General features: G+C 56.8%; 1 protein-coding gene across 1 annotated transcript; it reads left to right on the plus strand.

Moving 5' to 3' along the window:
• Window positions 1–248: 248 nt before the first annotated feature.
• EFHD2 (EF-hand domain family member D2) lies at window positions 249–15,406 on the plus strand (the record flags this gene model as incomplete). Its single annotated transcript, XM_080693502.1, has 4 exons — window positions 249–550; window positions 12,325–12,472; window positions 13,446–13,580; window positions 15,275–15,406. 4 exons carry the CDS (start codon window positions 249–251, stop codon window positions 15,404–15,406), a joined length of 717 nt encoding a protein of 238 aa, XP_080549628.1.
• Between the last annotated feature and the right edge of the window lie 3,713 nt (window positions 15,407–19,119).

Here is a 19,119-nt window from a genome sequence, read left to right on the forward strand (position 1 = left end):
CCTCGGAGGGCGCGGGTGGGGATGGCTGCCGGGGGCGCCCCCCAGCCTGGCCGGGGCAGGGGGCGGCGGGCGCTGGGCCCCGCGCCTGGGCCCCCCGCAACCCCGAGCCCGCGGCGGGCGGGGCGGGGCGGGGCGGGCGCCCCCAAGTCCCGCCCCCGGGGGCGGCGCCGGGCCGGGGAGTGTCAGGAAGAGGAAGAGCGCGGCGCGGCGAGCAGGGGCCGGGCCAGGCGAGCGCCGCGCGGGCCACCATGGCCACGGACGAGCTGGCCAGCAAGCTGAGCCGCCGGCTGCAGATGGAGGGCGAGGGCGGCGGCGAGCCGGCGGAGCAGCCCGGCCTCAACGGGGCGGCGGCGGCCGGGGCGCCCGACGAGGCGGCCGAGGCGCTGGGCAGCGCGGACGGCGAGCTGAGCGCCAAGCTGCAGCGGCGCGCGGACCTCAACCAGGGCATCGGCGAGCCGCAGTCGCCCAGCCGCCGCGTCTTCAACCCCTACACCGAGTTCAAGGAGTTCTCCAGGAAGCAGATCAAGGACATGGAGAAGATGTTCAAGCAGTGAGTGCCCGCCCCCGGCCTCGGCCGCAGCCCCCCAGCCCGGGCTGGGGACCCCGCAGCCCCCTCCCGACCCTCGCGAGGCTGCCAGACCCGCCTCCAGCCGGGGTACCCCCGGGGACCCTGGCACGCAACCCTCTCCGCCTAGGGATGCAGTCCCCGGTACACCAGGGGCGCGCACACGGGCGGGGGGGGGGCAGATAATCACCAGGCCCCCAGCGACCACACCGCATGATCCGCCCAGGACCCCTTGCGTGTTAGCGAGGCCACGCCATCATCCACACAGCACACACGCATGGAGAGCCCGGGGGGCCTTCCTTCTCCCCATCCTGGCTACTCGAATTCCCCACCCCCACCTCAACACAGGCTGATCAAAAACAGGCCCCCCAGTGCCTCTCAAGGGGGACCGTCCCCTGGACCCAGGCCAGACACATCTCTTCCCTGGGGGTCCTATCCTTTCCTATGCTTATTCAGATCCCTGATAACGTGGGTTCCGGGCAGGGACACCCCCCCCCCGCCCCTCTAGCAAACTGTGCAAAGACCCTACCGCCCCTTTAACCCTGCCCCTCTCCCGAGCTGTTAGCCAGGTCCCAAGTCTCTGACCCGCAGTGGTCTTCCCAGGGAGGGGCCCCCGTCACACACTGCTGGTCCCTCCCCTCACCCTCAGCACCCAGCAGCTTTCTGTTCCAGGGTCCCCAGCGCCCCTCACCCCTGCTTCCCCACATGGGATCCCAGGTGCCCCACACCCAACCATTCAGAAACGGACCCCTCCTAGCGCTGACGTGCCCCCATCCCATGTTCTGGAGAGGCGGACATCCCCAGGGCCTGTGGGCTCAGCCCTCCCACTCCCTATGCAACTGAACTTAGTACCTCTGGGAAGGAGCTAGAAGGGGCCTCCAGTTCCCCTTCAGGTCTACCCTGTTGGGATGGAGGTGAGCAGCTCCTGTGTCCCCAGCCAAATTTGTGCTGGCCCAATGCCCCCTCTTCCCCATCTTTAGCCGTCCCCATCTCCTGGCCCCTGGCCCTGACCCCGGGCTCCTAGAGAAGGGGACACCCCACAGCATTGGGCTGGAGTGAATCCAGAAGGGGGTAAGAGCCCTCCCAGGTGGGGGAGACAGGAGGTCTAGCCACCCAGCACAGCAGGCTGAGGCTGAGGGAGGGAGAGGTGCGACATGGTGCCTCATGGCTGGCTCCAAGGTGGCTGGGCAGGCAGAGAGGTGTCAGCCGCAGCCACCAGCAGCTGATGGCGCCCAGACACCAAGCAGGAAGCCCAGGAAGGGGGTGTTTAGTTTCGCAAGCCTGCAGCTCAAGAACTCCCTCCCACCTCCCACTGCAGCTTCTGCATTCAGCCCCAGAACAGGGCAAGAGGGTTTGGGTTTTAATCCGGGTGGCTGAAGCCCCACACTCTTCCAAGGGTCAGGCCCTTGACCCCAGCACCCTGAACCTCTGTGTGGAAGTCCAGGCCCAAGGAGCTCGCCTCTGACTCGGGCTTGGGTAGAGTTCTTCTAAGTTTCCTCCCAGCCTGAAAGACTGGGACTTGACCCAGCCTGATAGTGGGACTTCCCACATTCCAGGAAACAGTTGGAATGGTCCTCGAGCCCGGGATGGCTGTGGAGTGACTTAATGGGAGACTTGCCTGTGGGGAGTTCAGAGGCTCTTTAATCACAGAGTAAGCAGCTCCTGGGATCCTCCAGCAGCCCCACGAGTGAGACTTACTTCATCACCCTCACGCGGATGAGGAGTCAGGGCACAGATAAGTGACTCGCCAAGACCACACAGCTAGAAAATGGTGGGGCCGGGATTCGAGCCCAGGTCAAGTTTCAGAACTCAGGTTCTAGCCAGATGCCTGTAATCCCAGTACTTGGGAGAGTGAGACAGGAGGATTGGAGGGTTGGACCAGCCTAAACAACTTAGCAAGAACCTTTTCAAAATAAAAAGCTATACAAAGGGCTGGGAGTATAGCTCAGAGATAGAACATACCTGGGTTCAATCCCCCGTAACACACACACACACACACACACACACACACACACACACACACCGTGTTCTTTTCTTCTGGACTTTATGTTCTAGATATGTGCAGCCGTGTCAAAGAACACACTCTGTTACCCCTTTCCGTGTGCACAGCTGACATCCCACCTGTCGGGCCCATCATCGACCCGTTACTCCTTTCTCCCAGAGGCCTCCTTCTCTTGGCTTCTCATAGCTTCCCTGTGCCCCCAAAAGATGGAGCAGTTGAGGGATAACCTAGGCACCCCAAAACAAGCAGGGCTATGGGGCTGTGATTTGATTGGGAGGGCCACACCGCTGGGGGAACAGTCTAGGAGACTGTTACGTGTGCCTGTTTATGTGGGTTGTGTGGGGACGGGTTTGTTGAGGGGCGTTGACGGCGAGCAGGGGAGCTGGGCCCCTCCCAGCCACCTCTTGGCGCCGGCACGGCCTGCTGGGGTGTTGGGGCGGGAATGGGCCAGGAAACTGGACCTCTAGAAAAGGAAGTGCCACCCGCCGGGGGCCCTGGCAAGGACACAGAGCCGCAGATTTTGTATTCAAGGAAACAAGGCTCCACTGTGCCAGGGGAGGCCAGCCCATCCGAGTCCCGGCTGTGAACAGCCACCAGACGGGCTCTCGTGGAGGACAAAACCCCCGTTCTGCTGCCACTGTCCAAGTGGGGCTGCAGCCTCCCGGGTCCCAGCAGGGCCTGGGGATCGCAGCCAGGGCAGGGAGGAGGGGAGCCCGCCTGCCTGGGAAGCCACTGCCAGAGCCAAGCACGGGGAGCTGGGAGCTGGCCTTCCTCCGCAGCCAGAAGTGGGAAGCTGGGCTTCTGTCCTGCCTGCCATCTCTGGGCCTCAGTCTACCCAGCTGTTCACAGAGCAGGCTATAGCTGATGACTCCCAGCGGTCCCCTTGCGCTTTGCCGTAGTACTTCCTGGGTGTTCCGATTCCTTCTACCTCCCAGAGTCTTAGAGTCCATCCATTCCTTTTGGCTTCAACAGCTGGGTCCTGAGGATACGATCAGAAGAAAATAGAGCCAGGCGTGGTGGCGGCTGGGCCTGGAATCCCTTGGGAGGCTGAGACAGGAGGGTCCCAGGGGTGTTCAAGGCCAGTGTGAGATAACTTATGGAGACTGTTTCAAAATAAGATAAAGTTGTGCTGGGGTGTATCTCAGGGGGAGTGTCCTTGGGTTCAGTACACACACACACACACACACACACACACACACACACACACACACAGGAGATCGAGGGCTCAGGCCCTCTGTCATGGATCACATTTAACACCCATGGACCTCCCTCCTGGGTGAGACCCATTTCACAGAAGAGGAGCCCGAGACCCAGAAGACGGTGGTGACTTTCTCGGGGTCTCGGGGGTTTCTGTGGTGGCTGTGTGGTGGGAAGTGTTTCCTGCCTCTTGGCTGCTTCTTGGAGATCTGTGCACTCTTGTGGCCGGCCCGGGGCACGTGGCCTCAGGCTGTATCCATCACCTCTAATCCTTCCACCGCCCACCCATCCAGGGCTCTTTTTAGAACCCTCCAGTGCAAGGGGGACACGGGACAGCCCCAGAGCTCCCCTGGCCATGGGCTAGGTGGGGCTCTGGAGGGTTCTGTAAGCTGAGACCTGCCAGGAAGGTGCTGGCCGTGTAATTCTGAGCCTGCCTTGGAATCTGAGGAAGGCGCCCTAGTTCCCTGCCCTGCTCAGCCTCCCGGCCCCGCCCCGGCCTCCTCATCTCATGACCCCTTGAGTCAGAGAAGCAGCCTCCCTTTCCTGCTGTCTAGTTCTTCACAACACAAGCTCCTGAAGCCACCACCCCTCTGCCGATCCTCCCCTGCAGGGTTTAGGAGCTGGGCCTCCCAAATCTACAAGCCTGGGATTTGATCCAGAGAGCCAGGCCTGGTGCCGCGTATCTGTAATCCCAGTGTTTGGGAGGCTGAGCCAGGAGGATCTCAGGTTCAAACCAGCTTCAGCAACTTAGTGAGGCTCTGAGCAACTTAGCAAGATGCTGTTTCAAAACAAAAATCAAAATCAAAAGAGGGTTAGGAGTATAGCTCCGCATAGAATGCCTCTAGGTTCTCTCCCCAGTAACACACACACACACACACACACACACACACACACACACACACACCACAGGTGCGGATCCAGGAGCTAGTCACTTAAACCTTTCTGAGCTTCCGATTCCTCATCCTGGAACAGGGATAGAATAGTATTCCCCTCACAGGGCTCTAAAGTGCTTACCTCAGTACTTGGCACAGAGTAAGTACTTACTAAGTTACTATCACCATCAGCCCCAAGTCAGCATCCCCCTCCCTGGCCCCTAGTGGGGCCCTGGTGGTCATCTGGGCTGACCTCCAGGTAGCACCACACTTACCCCCATGCCAGGGGGCTTCCATGCTGCCAGGCTAGCAGCAGCCCTTTGTTTTGGGTCAGAGTGATGTGAACTCAGTGTGAGAATCCTCCTTTCCTCCCGCCCAATGGGCACTCTGATTGACAGCCACACGTGACTTTGACAATTAGCCAAAGAGGAGGAATGAATCAATTAGCACTTAATCACCTGGACGGTAGCTGGGCGTCGTGGTGCACACTTGGAATCCCAGTACTTGGGAGGCTGAGATAGGAGGATCACAGATTCACGACCAGCCTAAGACTCTCGGCTACTTAGCAAGACCCTGTTTTAAAATTTAAAAAAAGAGCCGGGCATGGTGGCGCATGCTTGTAATCCCAGCATTTGGGAGGCTGAGATCGGAGGATCGTGGTTCGCGGACAGTCTCAGCTACTTAGTGAGGCCCTCTGTAACTCAGGGAGACCCGGTTTCAAAATAAAGAATAAAAAATAGGGCCGGGGGTGTAGCTCGGAGGTCGAATGCCCCTGGGTTCCATCCCCAGACCCGCAAAAAAATTTTTAAAAAAGGACTGAGCAGCCAGATATGGGGGGTGCACCCCTGTAATCCCAGTACTTAGGAGGCTGAGACAGGAGCGTCACAGGTTCAAGACCAGCCTCAGCAACTTAGTGAGGCTCTTAGCAACTTAATGAGACCCAAATTTAAAAAAAAAATTATTTCCAAATAAAATATGGTTGGGGACATAGGCTCGAGTTAGAGGGCTCTGAGTCCCATCCCCAGTACTACCAAAAAAGGGAAGGCTAAGGATATAGCTCAGTACCCCAGCACCCTCCTCCCCCAAAAGAAGAACTAGAAATGAGGACTGAAGGCTCTCATGAAAGACAGCAGCCCTGGGAGGCCCAGGCGCTGTGTTTATGGTTGGGGGAGGAGGACCTCTGTGGAGGACAGAGGCTGGGTCCTCACCTGTTGCAGCTCTGAGCCACGCTGTCTGGGGGCGCTGCCCCGCACCCCAGGAGGGAGGACTTCCCCAGCCTGGGGCCACTCTGACCCTCCCGCTTCCCCTCTGTATCTGAGGCACCCCTCTTCTCCCTCCTCTGGGGACTACTTCCCTTCCTGCCTGCCTCTCCTCTCCTCCTCCATCCTCCCGGCCTCAGTGGCTGAGGCCTGGCTTCAGCCAGAAGAGGCCGGGCTCAGGTGTGCCAGGCCCCAGGGCCTCAGGGCTGTCCAGGCCCTTCCCACAATGCTGGCCCTGCCAGAGGAGGCGGAGTCACACACACACACACACACACACACACACACACACACACACACACCCGCAGCCTCCCAAGGACAGTCCTGGCACCACGGCCGCTCAGCCCCCTGGCCCTCGCCTTGGCTGACTTCTGCTTTTCAGGGAGAGCAGAGGAAGGTTCCTGCCAGACAGGTGTGGCTAGCCAGGCGAGCCCAGAGGAGCCTTCCCAGTCTTAACCCAGGGGCTCCTGGGTGCACACAGAAGCACATGCTCACTCCCTGCTCCCCTCGAGGGGCGGGCCTAAGGGGACCCTAAGCAGGTTACTGTGAGCTGCTCTGGGATAACGAGGAATGGAGGGAGATGGGGCCAAATAACATCAGGCGCCGCACCGTTAAGTAAATGTACTTCGTAATCATCATAACAGTTTATTTTTGCAGTGCTGGGATCCACCGAGAACCTCGCGCTAAGCCAGCGCTCTGCCCCTGAGCGACATCTCCAGCCCCACACGTTATTCTTAAGAGCAAGCAGGGAGTAGGGAGCCAGCCGAGATCCAGCTTCGAATGCTACAACCCTCTGGGCTGGATTGTGGTTCAGTGGGAGGGTGGGAGGGTGTTGTCAGACTCGAGGAGTAAGGTGTCCCTATGCCTGAACAGGACCTCACTTGATTTTTTTTTTTTTTTTTTTTTTTTTGGTGGTACTAGGGGTGGAACACAGAGGCTTTTCTACCTCCGGACTATACTCCCAGACCTATTTTATACTTTATTTGGAAACAGGGTCTCACTAAGTTGCTGAGAGCCTCACTAAGTAGCTGAGGCTGGCTTCGAACCTGTGCGATCCTCCTGTCTCAGCCTCCCCAGCGCTGGGATGACAAGCGTGCGCCACCACGCCCGGCTTTCACTTGGTTCTTAGTCACTGAAAAGCCATGGGAGCCATGGGAACCGCACATTGTTTCTCCCTGTGTCTCTCTTTTTGCTTCTGTCTGTGTCTTTCCCTCCCCGCCTGGGCTCGCATGGGACAACAGATCAAGGTCAGATTCTGCAGATAGGACCAAAGGAAGTGGCCAGGGCTGGGCTTCCCCTTCCCCATTTGAATCAGGCAGCTGGGTGGGCGTGCCGAAGTGGAGCTGCTGGGCACTGGTTACGGGGAACCAAGAGGTCACCTGAACGTCCTCCTTAGGGAGGGGGCAGGGCCACGCTGGCCAGAGCACCCAGCAAGGGCAGAAATGTTCTATCTTCTAGACCTTTCCTGCCCCCAAGGAACCTGGCTTACCATTTTTCCCAGGACATAGACTAGAGGCCCAAGAACCACTGCCCCCCCCCCCAGAACAGGCTGGGGAAGGGCCAGTGTGACAGCTGCTATTATTAAATCAATGAAATTAGCAAGATTTAAACGCCTACTATGTGCCCACTGTTTTATATCTCTCATCGTAATTACTCCTTAATAACCTGAAAGGTAGATATTAATGATGATAATTAAAACCAGCCGGGCGTGGTGATGCACGCTTGTAATCCCAATGCTTGGGAGGCTGAGACAGGAGGATCGCACAGGTTCAAAGCCAGCCTCAGCTACTTAGTGAGGCTCTCAGCAACTTAGTGAGATCCTGTTTCCAAATAAAGTATAAAAAATAGGTCTGGGAGTATATCCCAGAGCCAGAAAAGCCCCTGGGTTCCACTCCCAGTACCAAAAGTAATAATAATAATAATAATAATAATAATAATAATAATAATAATAATTAAAGCCAGGCGTGGTGGCGCACAGTTGTAATCCAAGCATTTGAGAGGCTGAGACAGGAGGATCACAGTTCACATATAGCCTCAGCTATTTAGTGAGGCCCTTTGCAACTCAGACGCTGTTTCAAAATAAAGAATTAATGTGTGGCTCAGAGATAAAATGCCCCTGGATTCCATCCCCAGTACTGTAATAATAATAATAATAATAATAATAATAATAATAATAATAATAATAAAAATTGCTGAGTCCAAACTCCTGCACTGTAAACAGCATCCTCTCCTGGAGCCCTGCGTGTCCAGAGGGGCCATCAGCAAAGGCCAGAGATGGGAACTGGGAGGGACAGAATCGGGGTACCCCGTGTTACCAGAACAACTGCTCCCTCCCTCTGCCTGAGCAGCGGCTGTGGCAAATGTTCCGTTCTGCTTCATTCTGCTCCATTCTGCCATCCGGCTGCTCGGCACGGCTGCAGGGAGGGGCCAAGTTTGAGGAGCACCAACAGTGCCAAGGCCAAAGGGAGTGAGCTCCCTGTCCTCAGAGGTAATCAAGGCACCAAGCAGGAAAACTGCACTGGGTATTTGACCCTCGGGAAGGGCAAATGACTTTCAATATCCCTTCCAACCCTGAGCAGCCAGTCATGATAATATTGTAAAAGGGGGTGAGCACTGGAGTCAGCCACTAGTGACCAATTCTGGCGTGGGGTCAGGGGTCAGGGAAGCAGGGGTCGGGGGTCAGGGAAGCAGGGGTCAGGGTCGGGGAAGCAGCCAGCCGGGCAGGAACGTGCTCCACCCTGGTGATAGCCTCGCTGGGTGCTTGCGATCAGAGGGGGATGGGAGAGGATATTGTCGCCAGCATCCAGGGTGGCAGCTGCTGGGCCCTCCCCAGTGAGAACTATTCAGGAGAGGCGGGTTGGAATGTGGGCACGGTGCCAGGCCCAGCCGCCTGCCCTGGCGCTAGAGAATGTGCTGAGCTCCTGGCCCAGGGGCTTTGCTTCCCAGGCAGGCTCGGGCGGGGCCCCCAGCCCTAAAGGCTTGAGAATGTGGGACCCCCATGGACCAGGGAGAAAGGGGGGACCACAAGAAGGGAACCATTCACGTCTGCACAAACGGGAGGTCCCAGTACAAGAGCCACCACCATTATTAGAATGAAATCAACAGGTTTCAAGCACCTACTGTGTGCTAGCCCTTTTATATCTGTAATCGCATTCCTCTGTAATAATCCTAAAGGTGGATAGTAACCCCAATAAGAATTGATTATTAGCTAGTGTGTACCGTGGCCCATACTCAGTCATAGAGTGAATCCTTTTATACAGATGGGGAAATTGAGGTTCCTGGGGTTGGGTGGCCTTTCAGTCTCCGCGGGGTTGATGGGCACACCCCTCAGGACCATCTTCAATCAGATTAGCCCCAACCCTGGCTGGTCCCCGGCCTCAGAAAACCTCAGGGTCCAGGATACCAGGCGGATGGCTGTCCCCAAGGACATCTCACCACCTCCCGGGGCGGGGCCCTGCTGTACTTGGCCTCGGGATGCGTTTGTCGGCATCGCGGCCAGCCCCTGCACTGTCCCCTGGGGGCCAAACCTGTCCAGGCTGAAGTCCAGCCCCGGTAATCAATTGGCCCTTGATGGATACAGGCAGCGGTCTGAAGTGTGGTTTGAGCTGCCGCCCAGCAGACCTGGCAGCTGCCAAAGACTGAGGAATCCACAGCCCCGGTTTTATCTGCGCTTCCTCTGCAACCGAGCTGCCCTTGGCTTTGGGAGAAACTCCTACAGTTGAGTAGAAACTACAGCTGGGGCTGCAGCTGCCCTGGCCCCCTGGTGCCGAGCCAGCACCCTCTCCTCCTCAGTCCTCCTCCCCTACACCTGACCTGCAAGGATTGCTGAGCGCTGGACACATAGTAGGAGCTTAGTAGATGAAACTAAATCTCACTGCGTGGTGGCAGGTGCCATGTCCCAAGCAACTCTGCACGCAGGGATCTCCGCTAAGTGCCCGTCACCGTGGCCTCAGTCTGACTTCACAGCGGCCCCATGAGAGGCACCATTACATGAGGCTCCTCAGCGCGGCGCCCCTCACATTCAGGGCCAGACCATCTTTTATGGGGAGTGCTGTCCTGTGTACAGTAGGATGCCTTGAGGTGTCCCCGGCCTCTGCCTACCAGAGGCAGCAGCATCCCCTCCCCAGCTGAGAGCAGAAAATGACTCCAGATGGTGCCAGATGTCCCCTGGGGGACACACACCCCTTAAGAACCTCTGTAGTCTGTTCAGGAGCCCAAGGTCAGACAGTAGGGGAGCTCCTGAGGGGGTGTCCTGTGCCAGCAGACCAGCTCCCACATCCCCTCCCAGGGTCGTAGCTGCCCAGCCCCCACCACGCGGGACAGGCTGCAGAGATGGAGGCTGGACCAGGGAGCTGTGGCCTGCGGGCCCTCAGCCTCAATCCCCAGCTGCTGCGTCCGCCCGGGGTGGGAAGAGGCCTAGGCCCTGCGTTCCCTTCCCGAGAGGCAGCACTTCCAACCACTGACTCACTCGCTTGTGAACTATTTATACCCCTCGCACAAATGGTCCAGGCAGGCTGTGTGTGCTCAGCAGGCAGACCCAGGACCGGGAGGGGGCCGGCAGGGCAAACGCACAACTGCAAGCCTGGCAGAAGGTGCGGACATCCAGCTTCTTCCTTATTGCCGTGTGACCTTCAGCCCATTGCTCTAACTCTCCGAGCTGTTGTGAAAGAAGGTTACAAGGAGGGTTAGGTAAAATAAAGCGGGTAAAATTCCTGGCACAAACAGACTCTAGTAAGCGCCTGGCATTTGGGGTCCATACTGTGCAAAACTCAGGGGCAACTAGAGAAGGGTTAGGGGAGCTGGGCGGGCCAAGAGGGCACAGGAGTCGCGAGTCTCTGCAGCTCAGGCCCTCTGTGTCTGCAGCCATAACAAGGAGGCCGGGGAGGGGGACACGCGGGCCCTGCCCGCCTGTCCCGACTCTGCCAGGCGGTTGTGATAGAAGAAAAGAAGGGCGTGGGCAGAGGCCTCGCTATCACCACAGCCCTGTGCCACGCCGGGCCGTCCCCACAGGCCTGTGGCACAGCGCGTTCCCTGGACACACCCCAGGCCTGCACCTCTGAGAAGTCAGGCCTCCTGCCACCCAGACCCATAGCCCTGCCTTCTGCCCCTGGACAAAAGCAGAGACCCTCGGGAATCCTTGTTTATTCATGGGTTGTGTGTGTGTGTGTGTGTGTGTGTGTGTGTGTGTGTGTGGTGCTGGGGATTGAACCCAGAGGCATTCTACTTTCCGGCTACATCCCAGCCCTGTTTTTATATTTATTTGTAAACAAGGTCTTGCTAAGTTGCTGAAGCTGGCCTCAAACTTAGGATCCTCCTGTCTCAGCCTCTAAAATATTAGGATTACAGGCATGCATCACCATGCCTAGCTCCTTAATAACATTTGGGGGGAGGTACTAGGGATTGAACCCAGGGGCATTCTACCTCTGAGCTACAGCCCTATTTTGTGTTTTATTTTGAAACAGTCTCACTAAGTTGCTGAGGCTGACCTCAAACCTGCCATCCTCCTGTCTCAGCTTCCCAAATATTAGGATTATAAGAGTGTGCCACCCCTCCCTGGCTGCTTAGCACTTTGGGGCACCCATTGTGTGCTTTTTAGCCCCCCTCCAGAAGTTAACATAAGTTGGGGGGTATGAAGGAGACCCCAGTACAGCGGGCACTGCATGGGAAGAGCCACCCGCTCCATGGTGGGAGACGCCTAGGGCCGGGTGCCGCTCAGTGGTCGAGCGCCTCCTGGCAGGCATCAGGCCTGGGGCCCATCCCCATCCCCAGCACAAAAGGGTAGAGGCTGCCATTTCACATCCCTGCCTCAGCCTCTCTCCTGTGCTTCACTGGGAATGATTTTGCCCCTGTGGGACAGGTTTGGTTGTCACCACCCCGGAAGGATGCTACTAGAACATTCTACACTATCCCAAGCATTCCTCTACCCCCAGCAAGGAACCATCCTGCCGAGCAGGCTGAGGCTCTGAGGCTGAGACGCCCTGCCCACTAGTGGCTGCCACCTAAGTGGGGCCAGGGAGTCGGGGAGAGGCGAGGCGGAGATGCCAGGAAGCCAGTAGGGGCTAGAGATGCCAGAGAGCGCTCTTCTCGGAACCCGGTCCACACCCTCCGGCATGCGAGTTCCTTCTTTCAGTTCAGTACAGGGAGGAGGCGGTTTCAGCCACCTCGTTACACAGGCTGGTGAAAAAGTTAGCGTTCTTCAACACGCAGAAGGCTGCCGCCAAGCCAGGTGGTGAGGTCCCCGTCAGCGCAGGTGACCAAGCGGGAGCTGAGCCACACAGCCGCGCTCTGCCTGGGCTGAGGCCCTTCCAGCTGCGACAGGATGGATGCCAGTGGACCGTGCCCTCTGAGCCCCCCGGATCCCTGCTCTCCGGCTCGCAACCTCCCCGATGGGTCGGATAAGAGGTGCCATGGCCTCTCTCTTTGTGCCCACAGGTACGATGCTGGGCGGGACGGCTTCATCGACCTGATGGAGCTAAAACTTATGATGGAGAAACTCGAGGCACCCCAGACCCACCTGGGCCTGAAGAACATGATCAAGGAGGTGGACGAGGACCTGGACAGCAAGCTCAGCTTCCGGGAGGTAAGCCCTGCCGCTGTCCCAGGGCCCAGTGGCAGGGGGTGGGGAGGGACTACGCCCCTTCGCTACTGGAAAACACTGGCACGGGCAGCCAGCTGTGGGGGGCTGACGTTTGGCCGTGTGAGGCTTCATGGACACCCTACAGCGATAGCAGGCCAGGTTCTTAGTGAAGAGGAGGCGGGGCGTGCAGCCCTTCCTGAACAGAGCAGATATCGAGTGATTTCTGTATACCCAGCCTTGCACAGGCCCTGGGGTCAGAGAAGGGCCCTGTGCTCCAAGCGTCCTGGAATATAGAAAAGGAGACACTTAAGGCAGACATCACAACGCTGTGTTTCGGATCACATGCAGGATGTCTCTTCCCACGGGGAGGAGCCAGGACAGGCCTGTTTTACCAGGGAGGAAAAGGCAGCTGGAATCCAGCTAGGAATGGTCCTAGACCCCAAGCAGCATGGGTTAAATGCAGGGCCAGTGGCCTCAGGGGAGAGTCCCTCGCCAGGGAGAGCTGGCTGACGTTTCAGGGAGGCTGGAGAGGAACGCATGGGCAGTCCAGGGCGCGGTCCCAAGTCAGAGGACACGGGTTCGAATCCCGGCACTGGGACATCAGGCAAGCCTGTCACTGTCTCGGGCCGTCCTGGTTCTGCAGAATGGACACAGTAGTTAGTGCCTGTGGGGCTCTATCATGGAATCTGGGGCAGACTCATTTGGGGAGCCATGCAAGGCAAAGCTACGAGGTAAGTTCCCAACTGAGCTGTGTGTGGATGGAGCAGGGCCACCGTAACCCAGGATCCTGGAAAGCAGACGAGCCCCTTACCTCCACCCTGCAGGCGGGCAAATGGAGCCCAGGAGGGAAGGTTCTGGGGCACAGAGGGCTGAGAGCGCAGCTGCCAGGCCAGCCCTGCGGGACGCCGGGGTACAGCAGGGACTTGGGCCCCTCGTCCCTGCTCATGCCCTCCTCAGTTCCTCTCTCCCTCCTCAGTTCCTCCTGATCTTCCGCAAGGCGGCAGCCGGGGAGCTGCAGGAGGACAGCGGGCTGCACGTGCTGGCCCGCCTCTCGGAGATCGACGTTTCCACAGAGGGTGTCAAGGGGGCGAAGAGCTTCTTCGAGGCCAAGGTGAGGAGCCTGGGCCTGTGCAGAGGCAGCTGGCTGGGCCCCCGGTTGGCCTGATGGCTCGCCCAGCCCTCCCTGTCCTCCCGAGGCTGCGGAGATGTGGAGTTGACGCCCTGCGGGGTGGGCAGGGCCCCTAGCACCTGGAGACAGCGGAGCAGGCCCAGAAGCAGAGCAGCCATGGTTCCCAGGCTGGAGGAAGCGAGGGGCCGCTCTGGCCAGGCACAGCCCCCACCCCTCTGAGGCGTGCGTAGGTGGAGGGCACAGGTGCAGTCCTGTGGCTGCCGCGTTATGCTCGGGGCCTTGAGAGCGCCAGCCCCTCTTTCTCTGTTAAGACCCTTCCTTTCAAAATCCTCCTCTCACCTCCCTCTGGGCATTGATGGAACATTTCAGGCCTTATAAATGGAACTGGAGTGCAGTAGGTTTTGGGGTCATGAAACAAAGATGGCTCTAGTAATGGCCATTTATGGAACCTTGACTCTTCATCCACCACTGGGTACACCTTACCTGGTTGTGTTGGGTTTTGTTTTGTTTTTGGTTTTGGGGGTTTTTGTGTGTGTGTGTATATATGTGACTGAGGATTGGACCTAGGGGCATTCTACCTTCAAGCTATACTCCCAGCCCTATTTTATTTTTATTTTGAAACAGAGTCTCACTAGGTTGATGAGAATCTCTTTTTTTTTTTTTTCATCTTTGAACAGATTTTTTTTTAATAAAATAAGTATTTTTTAACTTTTTTACATTTATTTATTTATTTATTTTTGGTGGTACTGGGGGTGGAACCCAGGGGCTTTTCTACCTCCAGGCTACACTCCCAGACCTATTTTATAACTTTATTTGGAAACAGGGTCTCACTAAGTTGCTGAGAGCCTCACCAAGTAGCCGAGGCTGGCCTCGAACCCGTGCGATCCTCCTGTCTCCGCCTCCGAAGCGCGGGGATGACAAGGGTGCGTCAGCACGCCCATACGAATGTATGAAATGGCACACATTCAGACTAAGCTTCATGCTCTTCCCCCTTCCTTCCCCCTCCCAACAACGAGTGTCCAGGTCAACCATGCTATATTTATATTTTTACACAAATTCTGTGTAGCTCCTTCATTAATCAACCTCAGCCTTCTTCCTCTCCCATCCTTCCATTCTAGCTTTGCTGAGGTTTCCTCTCCATTGGAGTCCCTCTGGTATCCCTAAGACTCCCTAATTTGGGCATGAGAGTCTCACTCTGCTGAGGCTGTCCTTGAACCTGCGATCCTCCTATCTCAGCCTCCCAAGTACTGGGATCAGAGGTGGGTACCACCACACTTGGTTTGCCTTGTTTTATTTTTTTCTTTCTTTTTTTTTTTTTTTTTTTTTTTTTTAGTGGTACTGGGGTTCCTGGAAGCCCCTTCTACCTCCAGGCTACACTCCCAGACCTATTTTTATATTTTTATTTGGAAACAGGGTCTCCTAAACCAGCACGGCTGGCTTCGAACCTGCGCGATCCTCCTGTCTCCGCCTCCCAAGCGCAGGTGCGCCACCACGCCCGGTGCCTTATCTGTTTTAATCCTCCCAACAAACCTATGAGGTCAGATTCATTGAGCACCAGGTTCTAGGTGGAGAAACTGAGGCTTGGGGCCAGAGCCTGTGAGAGCCGGAGCTGAGTGTGACTGGGTGGGTCAGGAGGGGCCCTGGCCCTGGCCCTGACCCCGTACCCGTGCCCCCAGGTGCAGGCCATCAACGTGTCCAGCCGCTTTGAGGAGGAGATCAAGGCGGAGCAGGAGGAAAGGAAGAAGCAGGCGGAGGAGATGAAACAGCGGAAGGCAGCCTTCAAGGAGCTGCAGTCCACCTTCAAGTAGCCGGGGCCGCGGCCCACCGCCCGCCCCGCCCCGGTGCCCAGCGGCCGGTGGGATGGGAGAGGGCGGCCCACAGGGGGCCAAGCGCGAGGCTTGGCCTCTGTTGGGACCTCTGCTAAACACCTGCAATTGTCTGCCCGGAGCTAGTGGGGGGTCTCACGAGCCTGGCCACCCTTGCTCCGTCCTGCTGTTTCTGAGGCTGCAACGCCAGCCCACCCTGGCCGCCCGGCTGCTTGGGAGCCCAGCCCTGGCTCTCAGCCCCTCCCCGCCACCCGCCCCAAGCCCCACAGCCCCTTCCTGGACAGGGGTAGCAGATACGGGAAAAATCATGGCCACCACTACAGAGTGGGACCCAGGGGCCATGGGAGGCTTGGGGGGCCCTTTCCTCTTGCTCTGCCCCCTCTTGGCTGGACTGGGAGACTACTGTCTTGATGAAGGGACCCAGGCCCCAGCATCCTGGGTCAATGTGGAGAGGGGGCCCAGCCAGGCAGAGAGAGGAGGCCGCTGTGCCAATCTACCTCCTGGGCCCAGCCTTGACACGGGGTCACGGGCTGGAAGGCTCTGCTCTCTAGCACCCCTAGATCAAGCCGAGGGCCCCGCGGGGTGTGGAGAGAGGCGGGCAGGGAGGAGAGGGAGGACTCCGGCACCTCACTTCCGTGCCCAGGAACCCTAAGAGAAGGGCTTGGCATGTGTTTGCTGCTGGGGAGTGGGGACCGGTCCCCTTTTCTCCCTGTCCTTCCCCCGAGAGATGCCCCGCTTTGTCACCAGCTCCAGCACCTGCCTGGCAGCCCACCCCACCCCCGGGAAGCATGGGGACCCTGTGCCCATCACCGAAGGAGTCGCGGCGAAGCCCGTTGCCACCGCCTTTCCCCGCGCAGCCCATGTGCTTGCTCACGCGTGTGTCTGTGTGTGTCCGTTGCTGTGTCGTGAAACTGTGACCGTCACCCAGTCCAAACCAGTGAACGGCCGACCAGGCCGCGGTTATGCAACTTTCAATGTGTCGTGACAGCGTCGCGCTTTTTAAACTCAATAACTCTTTATTTTAGTACAATGCCCCCAAGAGTCCACGGAACTCCCGAGGGACGTGCAGAGGTTTTATTTTTTTGGCCTTAGAACCTGCAGAAATTAGGAGGTACCGGGCCCCGCGTGGCCTCGGCCCTGGATTGCGTTTGCCTTAGCGGATATGTTTATACAGATGAATATAAATTTTTCTTTTTCTTTGGGCTTTCTGCTTTTTTTTTTTCCCCCTCTTCGCCCTTCCTTCTCACACCCCCTCCAAAAAAAGCTACTTCTTCATCCGGTGGTACGATTATTTTTTTTAACTAAAATAAGATAAAATTGTATATTCTTATGTGTGTGTGTGGTTCTTGATGGCTAGTGGGGAAGCGAGGGGCAGGGATGAATAGCCTGGGCGCTGAGGCGGTCATCGGGGCTCCTGGGGACCGGAGGCCCTGTACCGCAGGAGAGGTTGGCCTCGGCGTCCATGTGACACCACCAGGCACTAATTTGATTCTCAAGCCAGTCCATGAAAAGGGTGCTATTTTTGGTGGCTTTTCTTTTTTTTCAGTACTGGGGATGGAACCCAGGAGCATTCTACCTCCAAGCTATACTCCCAGCCCTATTTTTTATTCTTTATTTGGAAACAGGGTCTCACTGAGTTGCAGAGGGCCGAAGTAGCTGAGGCTGTCCGCGAACCGTGATCCTTCTGTCTCAGCCTCCCGAATACTGGGATTATAAGCGTGCGCCACCACGCCCAGCTTACAGGGTGCTCTTTTTTTGTTTTATTTTTTGTTTTGGTTTGGTTTTGCAATACTGGGGATGGAACCCAGGGACATTCTACCTCCAAGCTACACCCCCAGCCCTCTTTTTTATTCTTTATTTTGAAACAGAGTCTCAATGAGTAGCAAAGGGCCTCACTAAGTAGTGGCTGAGGCTGTCTGCAAACCTGTCCTCCCAAATGCTGGGATTGTAAGCTTGTGCCACCACACCCAGCTAAGGGTGCTGTTTTCCTTTTTCTTTTCTTTTTTTTTTTTTTTTTTTTTTGTTTCAGTACTGGGGATGGAACCCAGGGGCATTCTACCTCTGAGCTACACCCCCAGCCCTATTTTTAATTCTTTTTTTTTTTTAAACAGAGTCTCACTGAGTTGCAAAGGGCCTCACTAAGTAGCTGAGGCTGTCCATGAACTGCGATCCTCCCATCTCGGCCTCCCAAATGCTGGGATTACAAGCTTGTGCCACCACGCCCGGCTTAGGGTGCTGTTCCCCCCCCCCTTTTGTGGAAAAAAATCAGAGGCCTGGAAAGTCTCTGGAGGCTCTGGCCAGCGGGCAGCAGGATGCAGGCCCAGGCTGCCCAATTCACCAGGCCCTCACCATGGGGCCTGTATCTCCAGACTGCAGAGGGGCTGCATCTTCTAGCAGCAAAACGCAGCCAAGAGTGGCACTAAGGCTGCAGGATTCTGGATTGATTTACCCCCAGCAAAATCTTAAGCAGGCTGTGACCACACCCCAAAGTGAGGGCGATATTGGGGGTAGGAAGAGCAGTTCCCTACATGGCTCTGGCCAGATCAGATTCCTCGGGGTCCTGCCCCCACATCCCAGCTGTTCAATGAAAGGTAAAGTATGTCTTCCCAATCCAGTGGAGCGCCCCCAATTCTCCAGCCTGGGGAGAGAATGGGGAGCAGGCATTTGAGATTATGCTGGGCACAGCTGCCCCTCAGTGGCCATGGGTGGTACTGCAGCAGCCAGATTTCTAGGTTGCTTGTTGTTGTTGTTGTTGTTGTTGTTGTTGTTGTTGTTGTTGTTGTTGTTGCTAGGGATTGAGCCCAGGGGCATTCTACCTCTGAGCTACACCCCCAGCCCTGTTTTTTACGTCTTTATTTTGAAACAGGGTCTCACTAAGTTGCAGAGGGCCTCACTAAGTAGATGAGACTGGCTGCAAATCTGGTTCTTCCTGTCTCAGCCTCCCAAGTACTAGGATTACAAGTATGCACCACCATGCCCTGCTCAGGCTGCTTTTTCTGGTGGGTGCTGGGGATTGGATCCAAGAGCATTCTCTCCAAGGTACACCCCTAGTCCTTTTTATTTGTGTTTTTCCTTTCTTTTATTATTTATTTATTTATTTATTTATTTATTTGCAGTACTGGGGATGGAACCCAGGAGCATTCTACTTCCAACCTACACCCCCAACCCATTTTTTTGTTCTTTATTTGGAAACAGGTTCTCAATGAATTGCTACCAAGTAGCCGAGGCTGTCCGTGAACCGCGATCCTCCTGTCTCAGACTCCCAAATGCTGAGATTACAAGCATGCACCACCATGCCTGGCTTTGTTTCTTGAAGCAGGGTCTCACTAGGTTGTTGAGAGTCTCACTACTTGCTGAGGCTGGCCTTGCACCTGCGATCCTCCCATCTCCGCTTCCCAAGTACTGGGATTACAGGCATGTACCACCTCACCCGCCTCTGGCTTCACCTCTCGGCTTCCTCGGCCCTGTCTGGAGAAGGCAGTGTCCCCTAGGGTCACTTGCTGGGGTGCACCACTCACATGCCACCCACAGCCCGAGATGTGACCCCTGTCAACATAAGATTTTAGGTGAAACGTCATTGTTCGTTCCATTTGCCCAAGGGAAGAGCTTCCGATCCCTGACCTCGCGGTGGAAGGGACTTAGGGATAAGGAGTGAAGGATGCCGAAGAGGAAGACCTTCCATCCTACCGCCAGGC

Source organism: Muscardinus avellanarius (genome assembly GCF_963383645.1).
Source record: "Muscardinus avellanarius genome assembly, chromosome: 3".
Taxonomy (NCBI): domain Eukaryota; kingdom Metazoa; phylum Chordata; class Mammalia; order Rodentia; family Gliridae; genus Muscardinus; species Muscardinus avellanarius.